The sequence below is a fragment of the Oncorhynchus mykiss genome, chromosome 10 (assembly GCF_013265735.2).
Source record: "Oncorhynchus mykiss isolate Arlee chromosome 10, USDA_OmykA_1.1, whole genome shotgun sequence".
Lineage (NCBI taxonomy): Eukaryota > Metazoa > Chordata > Actinopteri > Salmoniformes > Salmonidae > Oncorhynchus > Oncorhynchus mykiss.
In genome coordinates this window covers 37,643,269-37,667,244 of record NC_048574.1, presented here as the reverse complement: position 1 = coordinate 37,667,244, position 23,976 = coordinate 37,643,269, and the positions used below count along the sequence as shown (strand labels likewise).

The following is a 23,976-nucleotide window of genomic DNA, read 5'->3' as shown; positions in this document are numbered from 1 at the left end:
AATCAACAACAAGTGGGACACAATCATGAAGTGGAACGACATTTATTGGATATTTCAAACTTTTTTAACAAATCAAAAACTGAAAAATTGAGCGTGCAAAATTATTCAGCCCCCTTAAGTTAATACTTTGTAGCGCCACCTTTTGCTGCGATTACAGCTGTAAGTCGCTTGGGGTATGTCTCTATCAGTTTTGCACATCGAGAGACTAACATTGTTTCCCATTCCTCCTTGCAAAACAGCTCGAGCTCAGTGAGGTTGGATGGAGAGCATTTGTGAACAGCAGTTTTCAGTTCTTTCCACAGATTCTCGATTGGATTCAGGTCTGGAGTTTGACTTGGCCATTCTAACACCTGGATATGTTTATTTTTTAACCATTCCATTGTAGATTTTGCATTATGTTTTGGATCATTGTCTTGTTGGAAGACAAATCTCCGTCCCAGTCTCAGGTCTTTTGCAGACTCCATCAGGTTTTCTTCCAGAATGGTCCTGTATTTGGCTCCATCCATCTTCCCATCAATTTTAACCATCTTCCCTGTCCCTGCTGAAGAAAAGCAGGCCCAAACCATGATGCTGCCACCACCATGTTTGACAGTGGGGATGGCGTGTTCAGGGTGATGAGCTGTGTTGCTTTTAGGCCAAACATAACGTTTTGCATTGTTACCAAAAAAGTTCAATTTTGGTTTCATCTGACCAGAGCACCTTCTTCCACATGTTTGGTGTGTCTCCCAGGTGGCTTGTGGCAAACTTTAAACAACACTTTTTATGGATATCTTTAATAAATGGCTTTCTTCTTGCCACTCTTCCATAAAGGCCAGATTTGTGCAATATACGACTGATTGTTGTCCTATGGACAGAGTCTCCCACCTCAGCTGTAGATCTCTGCAGTTCATCCAGAGTGATCATGGGCCTCTTGGCTGCATCTCTGATCAGTCTTCTCCTTGTATGAGCTGAAAGTTTAGAGGGACGGCCAGGTCTTGGTAGATTTGCAGTGGTCTGATACTCCTTCCATTTCAATATTATCGCTTGCACAGTGCTCCTTGGGATGTTTAAAGCTTGGGAAATCTTTTTGTATCCAAATCCGGCTTTAAACTTCTTCACAACAGTATCTCGGACCTGCCTGGTGTGTTCCTTGTTCTTCATGATGCTCTCTGCGCTTTTAAAGGACCTCTGAGACTATCACAGTGCAGGTGCATTTATACGGCGACTTGATTACACACAGGTGGATTGTATTTATCATCATTAGTCATTTAGGTCAACATTGGATCATTCAGAGATCCTCACTGAACTTCTGGAGAGAGTTTGCTGCACTGAAAGTAAAGGGGCTGAATAATTTTGCACGCCCAATTTTTCAGTTTTTGATTTGTTAAAAAAGTTTGAAATATCCAATAAATGTCGTTCCACTTCATGATTGTGTCCCACTTGTTGTTGATTCTTCACAAAAAAATACAGTTTTATATCTTTATGTTTGAAGCCTGAAATGTGGCAAAAGGTCGCAAAGTCCAAGGGGGCCGAATACTTTCGCAAGGCACTGTATATCAATTTACCTATCACGTTTTAGGGAAGCTCCAGATGCAGTCAGTGTCGAAGTAACACAAGTTTATTACTAGAACAGGGGTCAGGCAAAACGACAGGTCAAGGGCAGGCAGAGGTCGGTAATCCAGATCAGAGTCCAAAAGGTACAGAACGGCAGGCAGTCTCACACGGAACCCAAACCAGCTGCACGCGTGCGCCATCGTGCGCTATCGTGCATACATTTTGTCCCCCTACACCAAACGCGATCACATACACGCATGTTAAAATATCAAAACAAACTCTGAACCAATTACATTAATTTGGGGACAGGTCGAAAAGCATTAAACATGTATGGCAATTTAGCTAGTTAGCTTACACTTGCTAGCTAATTTGTCCTATTTAGCTAGCTTGCTGTTGCTAGCTAATTTGTCCTGGGATATAAACATTGAGTTGTTATTTTACCTGAACTGCACAAGGTCTTCTACTCCGACAATTAATCCACACATAAAACGGCCAACCGAATCGTTTCTAGTCATCTTTCCTCCTTCCAGGCTTTTTCATTTTTTAATTTAAATGGTGATTAGCATCTACACTTTTACCACGACAACCGGCAAAACATTTAGTCTTTCAATCACCCACGTGGGTATAACCAATGAGGAAATGCCACGTGGGTATCTGCTTCTATAAACCAATGAGGAGATGGGAGAGGCAGGACTTTCAGCGCGATCTGCGTCAGAAATAGAAAGGAGTTCTATTTTAGCCCTTGGCAACGCAGACGCTCATTGGCACGCGCGAGCAGTGTGTGTGAAATAATTGAATAATATGTATTTCAAAATTTATTTTGCGACGCTCGCGCACGCGACGTGTCCGGTCTGGTCAGCATGTCAGGGTCAAGGCAGGCAGAGGTCAATAATCCAGTGTGGTGTGACAAGGTACAGAACGGCAGGCAGGCTCAGGGTCAGGGCAGGCTGAATGGTCAAAACTGGGAAAACTAGAAAACAGGAACTAGAAACAGATAGGAGCAAGGGGAAAAACATTGGTAGGCTTGACGAACAAAACAAACTGGCAACAGACAAACAGAGAACACAGGTATTAATACACTGGGGATAATGGGGAAGATGGGCGACACCTAGAGGGTGGTGGAGACAAGCACAAAGACAGGTGAAACAGATCAGGGTGTGACAACACCCAGTCACTACAAAGATCCTTCCTAACTCTGTTGCTGGAGAGGAAGGAACCCGCTCAGGGATTTCACCATGAGGCCAGTGGGGACTTTAAAACAGTTCCAGAGTTTAATAGCTGTGATAGGAGAACACTGAGGATGTATCAAATCAAATCAAATCAAAATGTATTTGTCACGTACACATGGTTAGCAGATGTTAATGCGAGTGTAGCAAAATGCTTGTGCTTCTAGTTCCAACAATGCAGTAATAACCAACAAGTAATCTAACTAACAATTCCAAAACTACTGTCTTATACACAGTGTAAGGGGATAAAGAATATGTACATAAGGATATATGAATGAGTGATGGTACAGAGCAGCATAGGCAGGATACAGTAGATGGTATCGAGTACAGTATATACATGAGGTGAGTATGTAAACAAAGTGGCATAGTTAAAGTGGCTAGTGATACATGTATTACATAAGGATCCAGTCGATGATATAGAGTACAGTATATACGTATGCATATGAGATTAATAATGTAGGGTAAGTAACATTATATAAGGTAGCATGGTTTAAAGTGGCTAGTGATATATTTACATCATTTCCCATCAATTCCCATTATTAAAGTGGCTGGAGTTGAGTCAGTGTCAGTGTCAGTGTGTTGGCAGCAGCCACTCAAATGTTAGTGGTGGCTGTTTAACAGTCTGATGGCCTTGAGATAGAAGCTGTTTTTCAGTCTCTCGGTCCCAGCTTTGATGCACCTGTACTGACCTCGCCTTCTGGATGATAGCGGGGTGAACAGGCAGTGGCTCGGGTGGTTGATGTCCTTGATGATCTTTATGGCCTTCCTGTGATCGGGTGGTGTAGGTGTCCTGGAGGGCAGGTAGTTTGCCCCCGGTGATGCGTTGTGCAGACCTCACTACCCTCTGGAGAGCCTTACGGTTGTGGGCGGAGCAGTTGCCATACCAGGCGGTGATACAGCCCGCCAGGATGCTCTCGATTGTGCATCTGTAGAAGTTTGTGAGTGCTTTTGGTGACAAACCGAATTTCTTCAGCCTCCTGAGGTTGAAGAGGCGCTGCTGCGCCTTCTTCACGATGCTGTCTGTGTGAGTGGACCAATTCAGTTTGTCTGTGATGTGTATGCCGAGGAACTTAAAACTTGCTACCCTCTCCAATACTGTTCCATCGATGTGGATAGGGGGGTGTTCCCTCTGCTGTTTCCTGAAGTCCACAATCATCTCCTTAGTTTTGTTGACGTTGAGTGTGAGGTTATTTTCGTGACACCACACTCCGAGGGCCCTCACCTCCTCCCTGTAGGCCGTCTCGTCGTTGTTGGTAATCAAGCCTACCACTGTTGTGTCGTCCGCAAACTTGATGATTGAGTTGGAGGCGTGCGTGGCCACGCAGTCGTGGGTGAACAGGGAGTACAGGAGAGGGCTCAGAACACACCCTTGTGGGGCCCCAGTGTTGAGGATCAGCGGGGTGGAGATGTTGTTGCCTACCCTCACCACCTGGGGGCGGCCCGTCAGGAAGTCCAGTACCCAGTTGCACAGGGCGGGGTCGAGACCCAGGGTCTCGAGCTTGATGACGAGCTTGGAGGGTACTATGGTGTTGAATGCCGAGCTGTAGTCGATGAACAGCATTCTCACATAGGTATTCCTCTTGTCCAGATGGGTTAGGGCAGTGTGCAGTGTGGTTGAGATTGCATCGTCTGTGGACCTATTTGGGCGGTAAGCAAATTGGAGTGGGTCTAGGGTGTCGGGAAGGGTAGAGGTGATATGGTCCTTGACTAGTCTCTCAAAGCACTTCATGATGACGGAAGTGAGTGCTACGGGGCGGTAGTCGTTTAGCTCAGTTACCTTAGCTTTCTTGGGAACAGGAACAATGGTGGCCCTCTTGAAGCATGTGGGAACAGCAGACTGGTATAGGGATTGATTGAATACAGTATGTCCGTAAACACACCGGCCAGCTGGTCTGCGCATGCTCTGAGGGCGCGGCTGGGGATGCCGTCTGGGCCTGCAGCCTTGCGAGGGCTAACACGTTTAAATGTCTTACTCACCTCGGCTGCAGTGAAGGAGAGTCCACATGTTTTCGTTGCAGGCCGTGTCAGTGGCACTGTATTGTCCTCAAAGCGGGCAAAAAAGTTATTTAGTCTGCCTGGGAGCAGGACATCCTGGTCCGTGACTGGGCTGGATTTCTTCTTGGAGTCCGTGATTGACTGTAGACCCTGCCACATGCCTCTTGTGTCTGAGCCATTGAATTGAGATTCTACTTTGTCTCTGTACTGACGCTTAGCTTGTTTGATAGCCTTGCGGAGGGACTGTTTGTATTCGGTCATGTTACCAGTCACCTTGCCCTGATTAAAAGCAGTGGTTCGTGCTTTCAGTTTCACGCGAATGCTGCCATCAATCCACGGTTTCTGGTTAGGAAATGTTTTAATCGTTGCTATGGGAACGACATCTTCAACGCACGTTCTAATGAACTCGCACATCGAATCAGCGTATTCGTCAATATTGTTATCTGATGCAACACGAAACATGTCCCAGTCCACGTGATGGAAGCAGTCTTGGAGTGTGGAGTCAGCTTGGTCGGACCAGCGTTGGACAGACCTCTTGTTTTAGTTTCTGTCTGTAGGCAGGGATCAACAAAATGGAGTCGTGGTCAGCTTTTCCGAAAGGAGGGCGGGGCAGGGCCTTATATGCGTTGCGGAAGTTAGAGTAACAATGATCCAAGGTTTTTCCACCCCTGGTTGCGCAATCAATATGCTGATAAAATGTAGGGAGTCTTGTTTTCAGATTAGCCTTGTTAAAATCCCCAGCAACAATGAATGCAGCCTCCGGATAAATGGATTCCAGTTTGCAAAGAGTCAAATAAAGTTCGTTCAGAGCCATCGATGTGTCTGCTTGGGGGGGATATATACGGCTGTGATTATAATCGAAGAGAATTCTCTTGGTAGATAATGCGGTCTACATTTGATTGTGAGGAATTCTAAATCAGGTGAACAGAAGGATTTGAGTTCCTGTATGTTTCTTTCATCACACCATGTCTCGTTAGCCATAAGGCATACGCCCCGCCCCTCTTCTTACCAGAAAGATGTTTGTTTCTGTCGGCGCGATGCGTGGAGAAACCCGCTGGCTGCACCGCCCCCGATAGCGTCTCTCCAGTGAGCCATGTTTCCGTGAAGCAAAGAACGTTACAGTCTCTGATGTCCCTCTGGAATGCTACCCTTGCTCGGATTTCATCAACCTTGTTGTCAAGAGACTGGACATTGGCGAGAAGGATGCTAGGGAGTGGTGCACGATGTGCCCGTCTCCGGAGTCTGACCAGAAGACCGCCTCGTTTCCCTCTTTTTCGGAGTCGTTTTTTTGGGTCGCTGCATGGGATCCATTCCGTTGTCCTGGGTGAAAGGCAGAACACAGGATCCGCGTCGCGAAAAACATATTCTTGGTCGTACTGATGGTGAGTTGACGCTGATCTTATATTCAGTAGTTCTTCTCGACTGTATGTAATGAAACCTAAGATGACCTGGGGTACTAATGTAAGAAATAACACGTAAAAAAACAAAACACTGCATAGTTTCCTAGGAACGCGAAGCGAGGCGGCCATCTCTGTCGGCGCCGGAAACACAGCTGTATCAACAACATTGTAGTTACTCCACAATACTAACCTACATGACAGAGTGAAAAGAAGGAAGCCTGTACAGAATACAAATGTTCAAAATGTTCAAAAACATGCATCCTATTGCAACAAGGCACTAAAGTAATACTGCCCAAAAAATTTGGCTAAAATGTTTGAGGCAAATCCAATACAACACATTACTGAGTACCACTCTACATATTTTCAAGCAGAAGTGGTGGCTGCATCAATCGGCAAGGACTGGGTGTTTTTCTCGATAAAAAATACATGGAATGGAGCTAAGCACAGGCAAAATCCTAGAGGGAAGCCTGCTTCAGTCTGCCTTCCACCAGACACTGGGACATGAATTCAGCTTTCAGCAGGAAAATAACCTAAAGCACAAGGCCAAATCTACGCTGGAGTTGTTTACCAAGAAGAAAATGAATGTGGCAGAGTTACAGTTCAGACTTAAATCTACTTGAAAATCAAGACCTGAAAATGGTTGTCTAGTAATGATCAACAACCAATTTAACAAAGCTTGGAAGAATTATGAAAAGATAAATGGGCAAATGTTGCACAATCCAGGTGTGGAAAGCTCTTAGATACTTACCCAGAAAGGCTCACAGCTGTAATTTCTGCCAAAAATGCTTCTTCAAAGTATTGACTTTGGGGGTGTGAATACTTATGTAAATGAGATATTTATATATTTCATTTTAAATACATTTGCAAAAATGTCTAAAAACATGTTATCACTTTGCCATTATGGGGTCTTGTGTGTAGGTAGGTGAGAAAAAAATGATTTAATCAATTTTTAATAATACACTTTCGGAAGGCACTATGAAGACATCTTCAGTTCACACAAGAATCAGTTACATCACACAGTCTAAGTTATCTGTTTTTGTGCTCGAGGCACTTAAGCTGATCCCTTTGGGTACATTCTCACCCTGACCTAGGAACAGTGCTTATGTGAGGGATTGAATGAGCTGGGGTGAAAATACAGTCGGGTAGAAAACACTAGATGTATACTATAGAGAAATGACAATGACAGATCTCTCAGTAGGAGGAAGAGGAATAGCTCCAGAGAAGTGGAGCTCCATGACAGAGATGGAGGCAGGGAGTGCCTGCGGCATGCCTGTAGCGCTGTAATGAAGTTTGTGGCTCATGTGCCCATGCTGGGCCGTTGGGCCAGACTCTCCCAGACTCGACGGGGGACGTTCATCTGAATATTCTTTCCCCACATGTAGCTACCCAATTAACACCAAGCACTTTACCCTGCCGAGTCCCAGGAAGGCTCAGCCAGCATCATGGAGCTTGGCGAACTGGCACCAAACAGCCTTTGATTTATGGACTTAATACTGTAGTGTACTACACCAAGGCAGGGTATTGTATTTCATACAGAAAAGATCAGAAATCTAATAGTTTTCTCTTTTTCTATGGTTGTACAGACTCTTTTGTCATGCAGCTTTGGAAGGTTAAGAGTGTTCCGGAATGCTACTGGCTTTTCATTCTAAGGTCCAGTGGCAATTTTAACATGTAAATCTTGGTGGGGCAAAAAAGAAAATGTAGGATGCATGTCAGCAAAGCCACTACATGATATAACACTAAACAATACATTAATTGCACTATAACGGTGACAAACGGTGCCCAAAAACGGTTAGGGCCTACATAACGCTGTCCCAACAGCAGTCCCAACACCTTAGCACTACTACACCTGTCTTTCAGCGGAGCCTTGTCTGGCAGCGAAACAGTTCATTCAGCCTCATTTACTGCCTTTAAAAAAAACATAGCTGATATGGCAGACTTGCTTAAACTGATAATTGAGATGTACAAACTATGGCATAAGGGGACGACAAGAGGAAAAGAGGCGATCCGTAATTTCGATTAAGACATAAATGAGCAAGCGACGACGGACATAGTCAATATAACTAACTATATGTTCAGCACTTTTTAAATGTACAGCGACATAATTCTGAACAGTGTACTCCCTGTACACGTCAGAACCGTAAGATACATAAATGGGGCATATAAGCAGAAAATGAAAGCTCTTACAATATTAGATGATTACATTTCTCTAAAACAGATTATATGCTATTTGTGCACCACCAAGTTAGAACAGTAGGTGAGAGGTGAAAATAGACCAAAATATTAGGGTGAGGCACATGGGCTACTAACAGCTTACTACACAACATACACTTAGTATTACTTTCTTAGCTACAGTGTACATTTCTCCCTTGCACATTACATCATTTATGCAGCAGCATACAAGACATTTTTGGACTCACCTTGTGAAGGAGGCGCAGCGGTCCTTTGTGGGGAAAAAACACAGCCACTCCATTGAGTAGCAGGCTAATGTTAGTAGTTTCTTTACAACGCTTGCAGTTAGCCACTGATTCCTTCCAAACGACTCATTGTTAAATGATTGTGTAATCTTTATGAACAAGGGCCGATGAGCACCGATATGTTATATCTATAATTTCTCTTCATTATTTCATTATTTTAAAAATGATTTGCCAGTAGAATGTCGACTTGATGACAACTGATGATGTCTGCTAGCTAAGACTTTGAAAGTCCATTCAAAGCTACTGTAGATATAACGTGATTTGATGTCATTCTATCTGTGGCCAATGATCTTGAGCCTTCTTGGATGGGCACTTCTAATATAACTCTATAGCAGAACCCAAGGGGCTAACATTTTCGAGCTCTAACCTTAGAATTGGGGATGACGTACTGTCCCATGAGTGACAGAAAGCTGATTCAATCATGACAGAAAACATAGCCAGTCTGGGTCAATGCTTTGTATTTTTTGCTGCCTAGCCCCACTACCACAGAAAGCACTGAGCTAGGCTGAAACACCTGCATTTTGGAGCTCCCTTACTCATCAATAAAGCAAAAAAGAGACCATGTTTGTATGCTGAATGACGGATCGCCGTTGCTAAGGTCATGGATCACGAAAAGATGTACAGCAACATTCATCCTGTTAAAGCCCATGGATTACGAGCAAATTACCGTGTGTTGTGCTGGCTGGTGTTACTCTGAATGATTTGTGTGTCCACTAGGCAGTTTATTTACAAACACTGTAATCATCTAATTAAAAGCTACTTGGTGCTCATCAGAAGACACTGTCTTAGCCCCAATGTGCTCCCATTAAACCTCTGCATTCAAAACATATTTTGCTAAGCACCAGAGTGGTAGAACTAAGCCGTTTTAACCAAGCAGACAAATGGTATACTGTAGTTTGCATTTATGGTGCAACTATAACCCAATATCATTTAGGAGCTTTAGGAGGAAAATTATATTTACTGTAACAGAAATAAGACTGATCGTATCCCAAATGGAACATGATTAACATTCATAAAATGGAAGGGTTGTATAATATTAACACAAGGTTATTTTAGGAATGCGTAGTTAAATTGCAACTTGCTCAGAGGAAAGATAAAAGGTTCCATTTTCCCAGTGCTACATTATGCATGTGCCCTTTTAGAGATGGGGAAATGTATATATTCTATTTCTTCCTATTTTATTACGTTAATGACATTTACAGAGTAATATTAGTTTTTGAGTAGGGAAAATAAGTTATGAATATCAACCTTATTGATTGGATTTGTTGTGCCTTATGAACTTTTCACTGGCTATTGGCTATTAGAGTCATTTTAATACATTTAACTCTGAGATGTAAGATGTTTGTGTTATTGATCATACTGAGAACACTGTCAATCTCACTATGAAGATGTTCTTGGGATTTTCTAGCTGCATATTCTGTAGCTACAGTGTATTACTCTATCCCCTAAGTATTTTTTTATACGTTTAAACAAATACATATCAACGTTAAGAAGGTACACAAATAAATGATTGCATGTGGTAGTCACTATTCATTCATTTTTGCATCAGAGGAAGTGGTAATTCAATTAGGTTTTGCAACAGAGGAAGTGGTACATGAGAGTACCTCTTGTAAGACAGTGTGTACACAATAACCTCATGATAGAGAACCCGGCAGCCTAATTAGTTTGTGTGGAGCCGGAGTCAGAGGATCAGGTTAAAATATTGGTGGTACAGTAGGCCTATTAAATTAGTAGTAGAAGACTGGTGGTAGAACTGGTAGAAGACTGGATCTAGATATGTATTTTGAAAATATAGAAATGGTGAAAAATAATGAAAATAGTTCATGACAAAAAATACTTAACTATTACCTCAACTGAAGGACAAAGGCAAAAGTGCTTCAAACAGGCTAAACACCCATAAACTCAATCATCTGAGTATGGCATAGCTAAAGTAACAGCATGTTACCAAGACAATGATCTATACCTGAATGAGGAGAAAGTGACTAAATGGTAGGTCTATTACAACAATGGACAGAAGTTACTTTTAGTAGCAGGTTAGGAGAACTTTCTCACGACGCGAATAAAACATGCAACTTTTTTACAATAGCTTTACACCATCTAGCCACAATGATGCTAAAAGGACATGCCCTAACCTATTATTAGCATTTCTGAAAAACAATGAAAACACCCCCACAGCAGGAGAAACCAAACACAGACACAGGTGGACAACCTGTGTCTGTTGCTGCGTTCATAACATTTTGCAAATTCGTTAATACCAGCATACCACTGGGAAAAACATGTTGCTCCCAGTTTACAAGTAGTATTTTCTGAGTTCCCCACTTGTAATGAACGGAGCATGAAGCCCTGAACCGACCTGGGCGTGCTCCCCTTGGAGCCAGTTCAACACAGCAATGGTGCGTAGAACATGTTGGCGATTGGAACAAAGAAATTAAAACATTTCAACAACAATTAAAGGTTGTGCATGTAATCAGATTCTGCTCTTTATACATACTGTTGGAAAGGATCTAGTGATAGCATAGTTAGGGAAATGTCCATGTGACAATAGCTCTCAGGCACTAATCCCATATACCTACCTACATGTCAAATAAAATAAAATAACATTTTATTGGTCACATACACATTTAGCAGATGTTATTGCACGTGTAGCGAAATGCTTGTGTTTCTAGTTCCAAAAGTGCAGTAATATCTAACAAGTAGTATCTAACAATTTCACAACATTACACACATTTAAAGTATGTTAAAAGGGTACAAAAATTGACAAAAAGGAACTACTCCTGTATATTCATGAGCTAGCTACTCATATGATTTTGTACTGAGAGTACTGAGAGCACCTCTTGTAGACAGTGTGGACTGTGTATGCTAAAATAGGTGCCTTACCTAGGCTCCCTGCCTCAGAGTTTATACAGTAACCTCACCAAAAACAGCCTTGTTTCAACTAGTGGTGTTGACTCCCCACTCATCATTTTCCAGCCACACCTACCCTGAGTAATTACCTTTACATGCACAGAACAGCCTCGTCCAGCCAGGGGGCTGGCTGCGGCACAGAATACAAATGGCCCATAAAAATGCCTTCAACTGCCAATTAGTCAAGCAAGATATGTACTGAGCTTGCTATTAATAACCTATTACCACAAGCCGGACAAAGATGGCACAGCCTAATGAGCATTTGATTGTCATATTTGTCTTGAATGCTGTTAAAGATTACAAATGTCAGAGGGCAAACATTGTCAGGAGCCTCTTCTGATTTCTTGCTGAAGTTTGTATTATGGGGAGTTTCCCCCCCCTCCGTTCCCAAAGTATAGAAGGACAGTGGGGTGTGAAGGCAATCCTCTCTGCTACAGGGTCGAGTGTTTGGGTCAAGGCCATGGCCAAGGTTTAGTGGCTGTCAGGCGGCAATGATAGAAAGGTCAGCCCAAGCAGAGCTCAGGGCAGAACAGACGGGTTCATATCAAGGTTATAGTGTGCTTTACGCTACACAGCAAAACACTACTGGGCTGTGATGAACTGCAGCCTTATACTAGGACACAGATGCAAAATAACAGTATTCATCATTGTGCTACTGTTATATTACTACTGAGTAATGCTAATGGTAAATAAAAAAATAACTGCCTCTGTAGCTCTGGGGATAAAATACATTGTTCGCCACATGATTTTTGTCATTGTGTTTCATAGCAGTCCATCAGATTCTGCTGTAAATTAAAGTTATCTCTCAATCTGTTCCTATAAGGGCTCCTCCTCCCCTGTGTCTATAAAGCAACTCAATCTTCTAACACCACCACCCAGCAGCAACCTCTTAGAACAAGGACACGCTGATTAAAGACACTAATATCCAAATAATTACTTTTTACTTGATTTATATATTTTTCGCACAATACTGGGACACAACATTAGCAATGTGTGAGGTAAATTCATTGTTCTAAGTCTTTATTCTCCACTTCCTCCAGATTGGTCTTGTATTTTGGATCCAATGACTGAATGAGCTTGGTTCAGTGTTGCCAGGCATGGAGCAGATGGATTGTAAGCCTTACCAGTCGTTGTCCAAGGCCCGGAATGAGATGGAGCTCGCCTACACCAGCTCCTCAGACGAAAGCGAGGACGGCAGGAACCTTTGCAAATCCTACACATCCCGAGAGACCCTGCCCGACTACGGCCAGGAGATGAGACTAAACTACAACAGCCACAGAGCCAAGCGGAAAACAGTGGAGGAACACACTGGAGGTACGCTATAACCACACACCACAAACTAGTTTAGCCAGTCACAATGAGATTGTTAAATAGTAATTAAATTGAAATAGTAATTCGTTTTGATTTGTGCTGGGGGCATTTATACGGTAAAGGCCCATTCCATTTTGCAGTTATTGATAAACGCACGGGTTCCAGGTTAATCAGTTTTCCTTGCACAGGTTATGGTCAGTTATGATGTCAAAATGGCAGAGAGGTTGCAGGGGAGACAGGCAAATGCAGTGTGATTGTATGCATGGTAAGACTTATCATGACATTGCAGCTAGCCAAATGAATTTTATAATCTCATGTCCCCGTATCCACATATCCCCTGGTAAATGTATGAAAACTCTACTCTGCTGCTACCTGCAGTGACTATGGAAGGATTGCATGCTAATGTGGAAGGTAGACTCGGTTGAATGTTATTGTGAAAAATGTGAATTACAGAGGTAATGCAGTTATTCCATAAATTGTTTCCTAGTCTAGCTAGTCACACATAGGAGCTTTTTAACACCTTAGGGCTGTGTTGGGGTTTGGGGGGTGGGATGGGATAGGGATGGGGGGGAGTGTATAATTATGTTTGAATTGACTTTTTCTCTGTACAATATAACACAATCACACCTCTATTCTAACCACTCTAAACAATGATTGTTAGGAAATGAGAATAGGAAATGAGTGTTACAGGGAAAACACAAAACTCACTTATCGAATTATGAATGGTTTTAGTGGTGATGTTTCTACTCAGTTTTTCATTGCACAGTCTATATTGTTATCTACCTCATTCACTGAACACATAGTGCAGTATGCCATCACTGTCTCTTGAAGGTTCCTCATACAAAAATGTCACAAATGGTCTGCTTCAGGAAGACATAAAATACCACTATGGAGGTTATTTCAGGTCCCATCTAAACCACTGGTTGACTATTTACCTTTCACAATATACAGTTGAAGTCGGAAGTTTACATACACTTAGGTTGGAGTCATTAAAACACGTTTTTCAACCACTCCACAAATTTCTTGTTAACAAACTATAGCTTTGGCAAGTCGGTTAGGACATCTACTTTGTGTACCAACAAATGTTTACAGACAGATTATTTCACTTATAATTCACTGTATCACAATTCCAGTGGGTCAGAGGTTTACATGCACTAAGTTGACTGTGCCTTTAAACAGCTTGGAAAATTCCAGAAAATGATGTCATGGCTTTAGAAGCTTCTGCTAGGCTAATTGACATAATTTGAGTCAATTGGGGGTGTACCTGTGGATTTATTTCAAACTCAGTGCCTCTTTGCTTGACATCATGGGAAAATCAAAAGAAATCAGCCAAAAATTGTAGAACTCCACAAGCCTGGTTTATCCTTGAGAGCAATTTCCAAATGCCTGAAGGTGCCACGTTCATCTGTACAAACAATAGTACGCAAGTATAAACATCATGGGACCACGCAGCCGTCATACCGCTCAGGAAGGAGACGCATTCTGTCTCCTAGAGATTAACCTACTTTGGTGCGGAAAGTGAAAATCAATCCCAGAACAACAGCAAAGGACCTTGTGAAGATGCTGGAGGAAACAGGTACAAAAGTATCTATATCCACAGTAAATCGAGTCCTAAATCGACTTAACCTGAAAGGCTGCTCAGCAAGGAAGAAGCCCCTGCTCCAAAACCGCCATAAAAAAGCCAGACTACGGTTTGCAACTGCACATGGGGACAAAGATTGTAATTTTCTGAGAAATGTCCTCTGGTCTGATGAAACAAAAATAGAACTGTTTGGCCATAATGACCATCGTTATGTTTGGAGGAAAAAGGGGGAGGCTTGCAAGCCGAAGAACACCATTCCAACCGTGAAGCACAGGGGTGGCAGCATCATGTTGTGGGGGTGCTTTACTGCAAGAGGAACTGGTGCACTTCACAAAATAGATGGCATCATGATGGAGGAAAATAATGTGGCTATATTGAAGCAACATCTCAAGACACCAGTCAGGAAGTTAAAGCTTGGTCGCAAATGGGTCTTCCAAATGGACAATGACCAAATGGACAATGACCCCAAGCATACTTGGGCAAAATGGCTTAAGGACAACGGAGTCAAGGTATTGGAGTGGCCATCACAAAGCCCTGACCTCAATCCCATAGAGAATTTGTGGGCAGAACTGAAACACTGTGTGCGAGCAAGGAGGCCTACAAACCAGACTCAGTTACACCAGCTCTGTCAGGAGGAATGTGCCAAAATTCACCCAACTTATTGTGGAAAGCTTGTGGAAGACTACCCGAAATGTTTGACCCAGGTTAAACAATTTGAAGGCATTGCTACCAAATACTAATTGAGTGTATGTAAACTTCTGACCCACTGGGAATGTGATGAAAGAAATAAAAGCTGAAATAAATCATTCTCTCTAGTATTATTCTGACATTTCACATTCTTAAAATAAATTGGGGATCCTAACTAACCTATGACAGGGAATTTGTATTATCTTAATAGTGACATTATCTTAATAGTGATAGTACATCTGTAACGCAGTAGTTCAACTTTGATCAGTGTTGCTGTTTCCATTGTTTTACATGGAAATTCTTCTAACCATATTCTGTCTCTTTATGCAGTCCTGGAATAATTGCAGTTCTGAAATATAGTTGACATGACATATTCCTTGATCATTGTACGTTAATTTGTGTCATTTGAAGGTAAGAATTGAAGACATGCTGAAGATGTCTTCAGTATTATGACTATAATTTCTATAATAACAATTTATATGAGGATAATTTGTTATAATGCCTATCAGTAATTGATCATCTGATGATTAGAGTCGGCATTTCTAAGTCAAATGATGATTTAAGATATATGATTTAAGATATAACACTTAACATTTATTTTACATATAGTATACTGTATTTGAAGGCAAAATGTGCATATGAATAACACCTGAACAGCATCTCCCTCACATTGATATGATTAGCAGTGCTCTATTTCTAATCAGATCATCATTTATATACCGTAGTATCTTATTTTCCTTAGATTTACCTTAAAACTTATGCGAATGATGGACGATACACAGTCTTGTCTTAACTGCAAATGTGAGCTTAAATCGGCTTTCAGCTCCCATGTATTACGGTATTCAAATGATACACCGAACAAAACATTTGGTTCTGGTTACCTTGGAAACTGCATAAAATGAACAAATGACATTTGCTTGGAGCAGCATCTTTTTCAACCTGAACAGATTGATTGCAAAACAGTATGCACATGATTTCATCCCCTATCGTGGAGAGGACAACATTATCAGGAGTGATTGGGGAAAAAATCGATACAGTTACAGTTATCGCAATATTTAGGATGATATTATATTGATACTTTGACACCAAGTATCGATTTGTAAAAAAACAAAAAATACATACTGTATACAGTGAGCTCAATGTATTGGGACAGTGAAACATTTTTTGGGGGTGGGGGGGGGGGGGGGGGGGGGGGGGGGGGGTTCTGTGCTCCAGCACTTTGGATTTGAAATTATACAATGAGTATGAGGTTAGAGTGAAGATTGTCAGTTGAATTTGAGGGTAGCATCCACATTGATGTAGAAGTGTCTAGAAACATATTATTATTATTTTTGTATTTTAACCCCTTTTCCTTCTGAATTACGATCTTGTCTCATGTCTGCAACTCTCCAACGGGCTCGGAGAGGTCAAGGTTGAGTCATGAATCCTCCGAAATATGACCCGCCAAACCGCACACCCACCCGCTTAACCCAGAAGCCATCCGCACCAACCTTTCAGAGGAAACACCGCTCAACTGATGACCGAAGTCAGTCTGCAGGCGCCCGGCCCACCACAAGGAGTCGCTAGAGCCCGATGAGCCCCCGGCCAAATCCTCCCATAACCCGGACAATTGTGCGCCGCCCTATGTCTTACTTCAATTAGCCACGAAATCCCTAGTTTGAAAGCAAATGTGCGGTGCCATTTCCCTTGAATTTACCCATACATGGGCTAGCTGCCTAGCAGAGTTTCAGCCAATGAGATTCAGCCCCTCGCCATTAGAGTGACAGCTGGCAAGACACACACACACATACACACACACACACACACACACACACACGCACACACACACACACACATACACACACACAGTAGAGCGAGAGAGAGAGCAATGACGTGGTTCACATCTGCACATTTGTGACATAGTACGCAATTTTCAGGGACCACTTCTGGCTTGTGGACGCTACCTTCCGAACTACTGGTGAAAAAGTATACAAAAGTACGAGAGAATGTCTTTAAATAGTGAGTCAACATGTTTTCATCACTTTTATTTCCATGACTGATCAAAACCTGGTTTTATTATGTCTCTCTCTTGTCTCTCTGAAGCAGACATATAGTGAGCAATATGTTTTGAACATCTAATCGCAATACATATAGAATGGTAAGAATCGCAATAAATATTGTATCGTGATAATATTGTAACATGAGGTCCCTGGCAATTCCCATCCCAAATTTTCAATGCTCATTTGTGTCCATTTTTCACTGTTGCCTCCATTTCGCGGCTGTGATTTTAAGGGGCAGGAGGTTGTAGAGAGGTATTCACTGACAAGAAATTGGTCAAGGACATGGGTTCCTGACTGGCGTAATTAGTGTAGAGATTATTACTTGAGAGTGAGGTCAGGCAAGTCACCTTGGTGAGGGATTCTCAAGAGCAGTTTAAAGAAAGACGACCCCTCTCCATATGCAAGCCGCATCGCAGTGTTGAGTACAGACCATGGCCACAGACTGATATTAGTCTAGTCACACAGGATTTTGATCTACGCCAGATTATTGTACAGCCCAGACAAACCCATTGAAACTGTTGCTAAAACAATTTAACTAAAATGTTTGTTTTTTTAATGATCAATAAATGTATGAAATACTTAATGAAAGAAATCACTATACAGTATAACAGGCCTCGGTAATCTGCAATCCTTTACTCTTAGTTCTCAGTTTATTAGGTACACCCACCTAGTACCAAGTCAGACCCCCTTTTCCTCAGTGTGCCTGGATAGTTCCGCACACCATTATACCACCACCATCAGCCTGTATCGTTGAGACCAGGCAGGTTGGGGCCATGGACTCTGCTGCTTACGCCAAATCCTGACTCAGCATGACATAACAGGATCCGGGATTCGTCGGACCATGTTTTTCGACTGCTCAATTGTCCAGTGTTGGTGATCGCGTGCCCACTGGAGCCGATTCTTCTTGTTTTTAGCTGATAGGAGTGGAACCCTGTTGGTCGTCTGCTGCAATAGCCCATCCGTGACAAGGACCGACGAGTTGTGCATTCTGAGATGCCGTTCTTCACACCACTGTTGTACCGTGCCGTTATTTGCCTGTTTGTGGCACGCCTTTTAGCTTGAACGATTCTTGCCATTCTCCTTCGACCTCTCATCAACAAGCTGTTTTCGCCCATAGAACTGAAGCTGACTGGATGTTTTTTGTGTTTTGCACCAGTCTTTGTATACCCTACACACTGTCGTGCATGAAAAGCGCAGGACGCCGGCCATTTTCTGCTCAAAGTCGCTTAGGTCACTCTTTTTTCCCATTTTAACGTTCAATCGAACGGTAACTGGATGCCTGTCTGCCTGCTTTATATAGCAAGTCATGACCAAGTGACTGTCACGCCCTGGCCATAGAGAGGCTTTTATTCTCTATTTTGGTTAGGCCAGGGTGTGACTAGGGTGGTCATTCTAGTTTCTTTATTTCTATGTTTTGGCCGGGTATGGTTCTCAATCAGGGACTGCTGTCTATCGTTGTCTCTGATTGGGAATCATACTTAGGCAGCCTTTTTCCCACCTGCGTTTTGTGGGTAGTTGTTTTCTGTATAGTTTATGCACCTTACAGAACTGTTTCGGTTTTCCCTCATGTTTATTTTGTTTGAGTGTTTTGTGATCAAATAAAATCAGGAACACGTACAACGCTGCGCTTTGGTCCGATCCTCATTACGACGAGAGCCATGACAGTGACTCACTGTCTGTAGGAACAAACTATTTTCGTTAATGCGCTGGTGTACCTAAAAAACTGTCCACTGAGTGTATGTCACACTTTTATCTAGTTTTGATAAGAAAATGTAATTAGATAATGTACAGTTCATGTCTGTGTGTAAGGGTAAAGTGACGGTACTCTGTTATATTTCATTGTTTTTTAGTTATGTGACCCAGTCTTTATCATAAATATCTCTAAGGTGAAGTCAATTCGATCTCAGCAGTGTAAATGTTGATAAAGATTGATCCGCTACTGTTGGAAGTTATGATTTGACCAAACTGTGCAGAACAGATTAGGAATAAAATAGGATGCGTCATCCACTTTGGTGTAAGTGAATGTATTGTTGAAAAGGATGCACATAGACACTTTTCACAGCTGGTATGTAGGTGCAAAACGGACGTGGGAGAAGTGTATCTAATTTTCCCAGGTAAGTGCTTCATTAAATATTTTTGCTGCTCTTTCAAGTGAAAACAAAACTCGCCTAATTGTGTCCCTCCAACAATGACCTAGAAATCTGAAAGTGTTTTTAGTTTCCACGCTTGCGAGTTAAGATTAGTATTCTTAGTTCTGAATTATTTGAAGGATATCGTATTGTTTTCCGTCTTGAAAGGTAACTGGAGGAATCACTGTTCAGCCATCCCTGATCGGGAGGTGGTGAAAACAGATGGTGCTCCCAACGCCTCATTCTGTGAGAATACTCACAGCATCCACACACTTCCACAATGCCTCTCCAATTTCTGAACATCCAATGGAGAGAAAAAGAGATGTTAGTTTTTCTTCTATACTGAGTGGATCTATACTTATGAACTCTTGCTTAGACTTAAACTTTTCCCGAAAATGCAATGTTAGCTTTTCCCCTGAGATTACATGGCACACATAGCCCTATGCTAACATGACCAGCATGATTATTTCCTGTAACAAATTCCACAACAGCCAAATAAAAAGGTTCACTGTCACGTTCTGACTTTAGTTCTTTTATTATGTCTTTGTTTTAGTATGGTCAGGGCGTGAGTTGGGTGGGTTGTCTATGTTCCTTTTTCTATGTTTTGAGATTTCTGTGTTTGGCCTGGTATGGTTCTCAATCGGAGGCAGCTGTTTATCGTTGTCCCTGATTGAGAACCATATTTAGGTAGCCTGGTTTCACTTTTGAGTTGTGGGTGAATATTTTCCGTGTCAGTGTTTGTTACCACACGGGACCGTTTCGTTTGTTTCACTTTGTTATTTTGTATTTTGTAGTGTTCAGTTTGTATTATTAAAATGGACACTTACCACGCTGAAAATTGGTCCGATCTCTCTTACTCCTCATCAGAGGAAGACGAAGAACGTTACACTCACGTATTTGGATGTGATCAAACACTTTTTCATGAAATTGTTGTTAACAGGTGTCAAAGAAACACGTTCTGCTAATCAAAGTTACTAAAATCACATGTTTGAGTGACTGGTCAAATAGCTCTCAGTGTAGGGAGCCTAGCACCTGATAATTTTTGTAGTTTACAGTTTTTCTTCTTCTTTGTAATGTAGAATTACATTTATTGTGTTACTTTGTTAAGAATACATTAAATGAGGAGCTGCGTCTTTCTCCAGCCTTGTAGACAAACAGACTGCTAATAATCATGTATTACATATATTGCATGTATTTGTACATTTAACTGCACAACATTGTTCATGCGTTATTCAAATGATCTACTTTGTCACATATGTGTTATTTGAATCGAGGACCAGCAGGAGAAAGTTTTTTCTATAAATAAAAAAATGTCGCATAGGGGATTTGATCCCCTACAAAAAGTTTCCAAGCACACCGCATTGCCACCTGGCAATGATAACAAATTACAGTACATTACTGCTGTCTAACAATACCATGAGCCTATCTGAATTAGGTTTGATGATGTTCTATAAACATCCTATATCTTTTTTCCCTCATAAAAGCACATGGATGTGTGTGAAATAGATAAGCAAAAACGTGGAGTTTTGTCATATATGAGAAAACGTTACTTTAGAATTTTTGTCTAACGTTAGTAGCCTAGTCAAGGATGCATCATGTCGGCTTGGCCGGTATTCAGATTTTCATACCTTTGTAACATCCTTGTGCCATCCCGGGGTACACAGTATTACCAGCATTGAACATAATGGGTGCTATTTTCAAATGCAGAATACTCCACTGTAATCTGAAGGTTAGCAATGCCTGTAAATTCCCATAGCGGATGCTAGCTAAATGCTAACAAGTGCATGCAAAAATTGTATACGGTCTCTGACAAACTATTTGCAGGACAGACAGCTCACAAAGATATACAAATAACAAAAAAAATGTTACTCACAGTTTTCTGCACACATAAAACATTAGACAGAATGGTCTTAATCCAGGGTGGAATTCTCAGCTGTTACCAAGAGAAGCTTGATTTTGCAAGAAGCTAACCACTTTGAATGACTAGCGACTAATACCCTTTACAGAACCCAATTCATACAGTCCCATTTTTACCACATTCTTGCCAGGATAAGCATTTTATATCTCCCGTGCACTTATAGGCAAGTTTAGGAGCAGAGTTAGATGTGGGCCGATGTGGTTGGACGTCTATTTGAATAAATCCATTGTATATAAACCATCACAAAGAAATACTTTAAAAAATGTATTTTAGGCAGGTCCTAAGAAACATTGCAAGACTAAAGTTATTTTCAAATTAATATGGCATATTTTGAGTTTAATGATGTTATTGGTCTGGACAGCCTAAAGGCTACATGGGTGCGCCATGCACATGAAATCAATAGATATTTTGTTAATTAAACAGACAAAACACTTAGACTACCCTGATCACAGTCAACACACATATTTTATAGTAGGCTAAGAATGTAATGACATATAACAATATAACTTGCGTCATGGCAACGTGTGGAACCGCAAAATAATAGGCCTACACTTGATTTAGGCTACATTATTGCATGCAAAATGTTTCTAATCAGTGATAGATGAGCAAACAAATAGATGAGCTATACAATCTCCACTTGGTTGCCCAGCCAGAGAAGTCACAAATAGACAGATGGAGATTCAGTAAAATAAAATTGATTGATTAAGACAAGTCGCAAGCTTTTGGTCGGCCTAGGATACTAAGCGACTGCGAGTGAACAGCAAAATAATCCACTTGTTTGGCCTAAACTACAGTGTATTCGGAAAGTATTCAGACCCCTTGACTTTTTCCATATTTTGTTAAGTTGCAGCCTTACTCATCAAATTACTCATCAATCTACACACAATACCCCATAATGACAAAGGGAAAATATGTTTTTAGAAATGTTTTCAGATGTATAAAACAAAATGAAATACCTTATTTACATAAGTATTCAGACCCTTTGCTATGAGACACGAAATTGAGCTCAGGTGCATCCTGTCTCTACAACTTGAGTCCACCTGTGGTAAATTCAATTGATTGGACATAATTTGGAAAGGCACACACCTGTCTATATAAGGTCCCACAGTTGACAGTGCATGTCAGAGAAAAAAACAAGTCATGAGGTCAAAGGAATTGTCCGTAGGACCCTGAGACAGGACTGTGTCGAGGCAAAGATCTGGGGAAGGGTACCAAAACATGTCTGCAAAATTGAAAGCCCCCAAGGACACAGTGGCCTCTATCATTCTTAAATGGAAGAAGAGCTGGCCTCCCTGCCAAACTGAGCAATCGGGGGAGAAGGGCCTTGGTCAGGGAGGTCACCAAGAACCCGATGGTCACTCTGACAGAGCTCCAGAGTTCCTTTGTGGAGATGGGAGAACCTTCCAGAAGGACAACCGTCTCTGCAGCACTCCACCAATCAGGCCTTTATTGTAGAGTGGCCAGACAGAAGCCACTCCTCAGTAAATGGCATATGACAGCCCTCTTTGAGTTTTCCAAAAGGTACCTAAAGACTCTCAGACCATTAGAAACAAGATTCTCTGGTCTGATGAAACAAAGATTGAACTCTTTGGCCTGAATGTCAAGCATCATGAGTAATGTCTGGAGTAATCCCCGGGGGGATGTATTAAAAATGTGCAAAAATGTCAAAAAATATGGTTTTGTTTTGTCATTATGGGGTATTATGTGTAGATTGATGAGGAAAAAAAATCTGTTTAATCTATTTTAATCAAAATCAAATCAAATCAAATGTATTTATATAGCCCTTCGTACATCAGCTGATATCTCAAAGTGCTGTACAGAAACCCAGCCTAAAACCCCAAACAGCAAGCAATGCAGGTGTAGAAGCACGGTAGCTAGGAAAAACTCCCTAGAAAGGCCAAAACCTAGGAAGAAACCTAGAGAGGAACCAGGCTATGTGGGGTGGCCAGTCCTCTTCTGGCTGTGCCGGGTGGAGATTATAACAAAACATGGTCAAGATGTTCAAATGTTCATAAATGACCAGCATGGTCGAATAATAATAAGGCAGAACAGTTGAAACTGGAGCAGCAGCACAGTCAGGTGGACTGGGGATTAAGTCTGTAATTTAACAAAATGCAAATGCACTGTACATACACTAACATGCTGGCAAAATGTTCTGATTGTCCTAATAAATGAGCCAACTAGGCAAGATTATCATGAGCAGCACTCACCTCAATTTAGCTAACATTTCCACAGCCTAAATGTAGCCTAACCAATACCCAAACTGAGATTTATTTTTACTATTTTCTACATTGTAGAATAATAGTGAAAACATCAAAACTATGAAATAACATATATGGAATAATGTAGTAACAAAACAAGTGTTAAACAGATTCTTCAAAGTAGCCACCCTTTGCCTTCATGACAGCTTTGCACACTCTTGACATTCTCTCAACCAACTTCATGAGGTAGTCACCTGCAATGCATTTCAATTAACAGTTGTGCCTTGTTAAAAGTTAATTTGTGGAATTTCTTTCTTAATGCGTTTGAGCTAATCACTTGTAGGGTGGTATACAGAAGATAGCACTATTTGGTAAAATGCCATATAATAGCAAGAACAGCTCAAACAAGCAAAGATAAATGACAGTCCATCATTCTTCAAGTGCAGTCGCAAAAACCATCAAGCACTATGATAAAACTGGCTCTCATGAGGACAGCCACAGGAAAGGAAGACCCAGAGTTACCTCTGCTGAAGAGGATAAGATCATTAGAGTTACCAGCCTCAGAAATTGCAGC

General features: G+C 41.6%; 1 protein-coding gene across 2 annotated transcripts in view; it reads left to right on the top strand.

Moving 5' to 3' along the window:
• Positions 1-23,976, top strand: part of LOC110533823 (teneurin-1) — a 185,944-nt gene that overhangs the window by 36,795 nt on the left and 125,173 nt on the right. For both annotated transcript variants that reach the window (XM_036990211.1, XM_036990210.1), the window contains exon 2: positions 12,576-12,849. In XM_036990211.1, coding sequence (XP_036846106.1) covers positions 12,633-12,849 — 217 coding nt within the window. In that variant the 5' untranslated portion in view covers positions 12,576-12,632. The remainder of the gene's footprint in view (positions 1-12,575; positions 12,850-23,976) is intronic.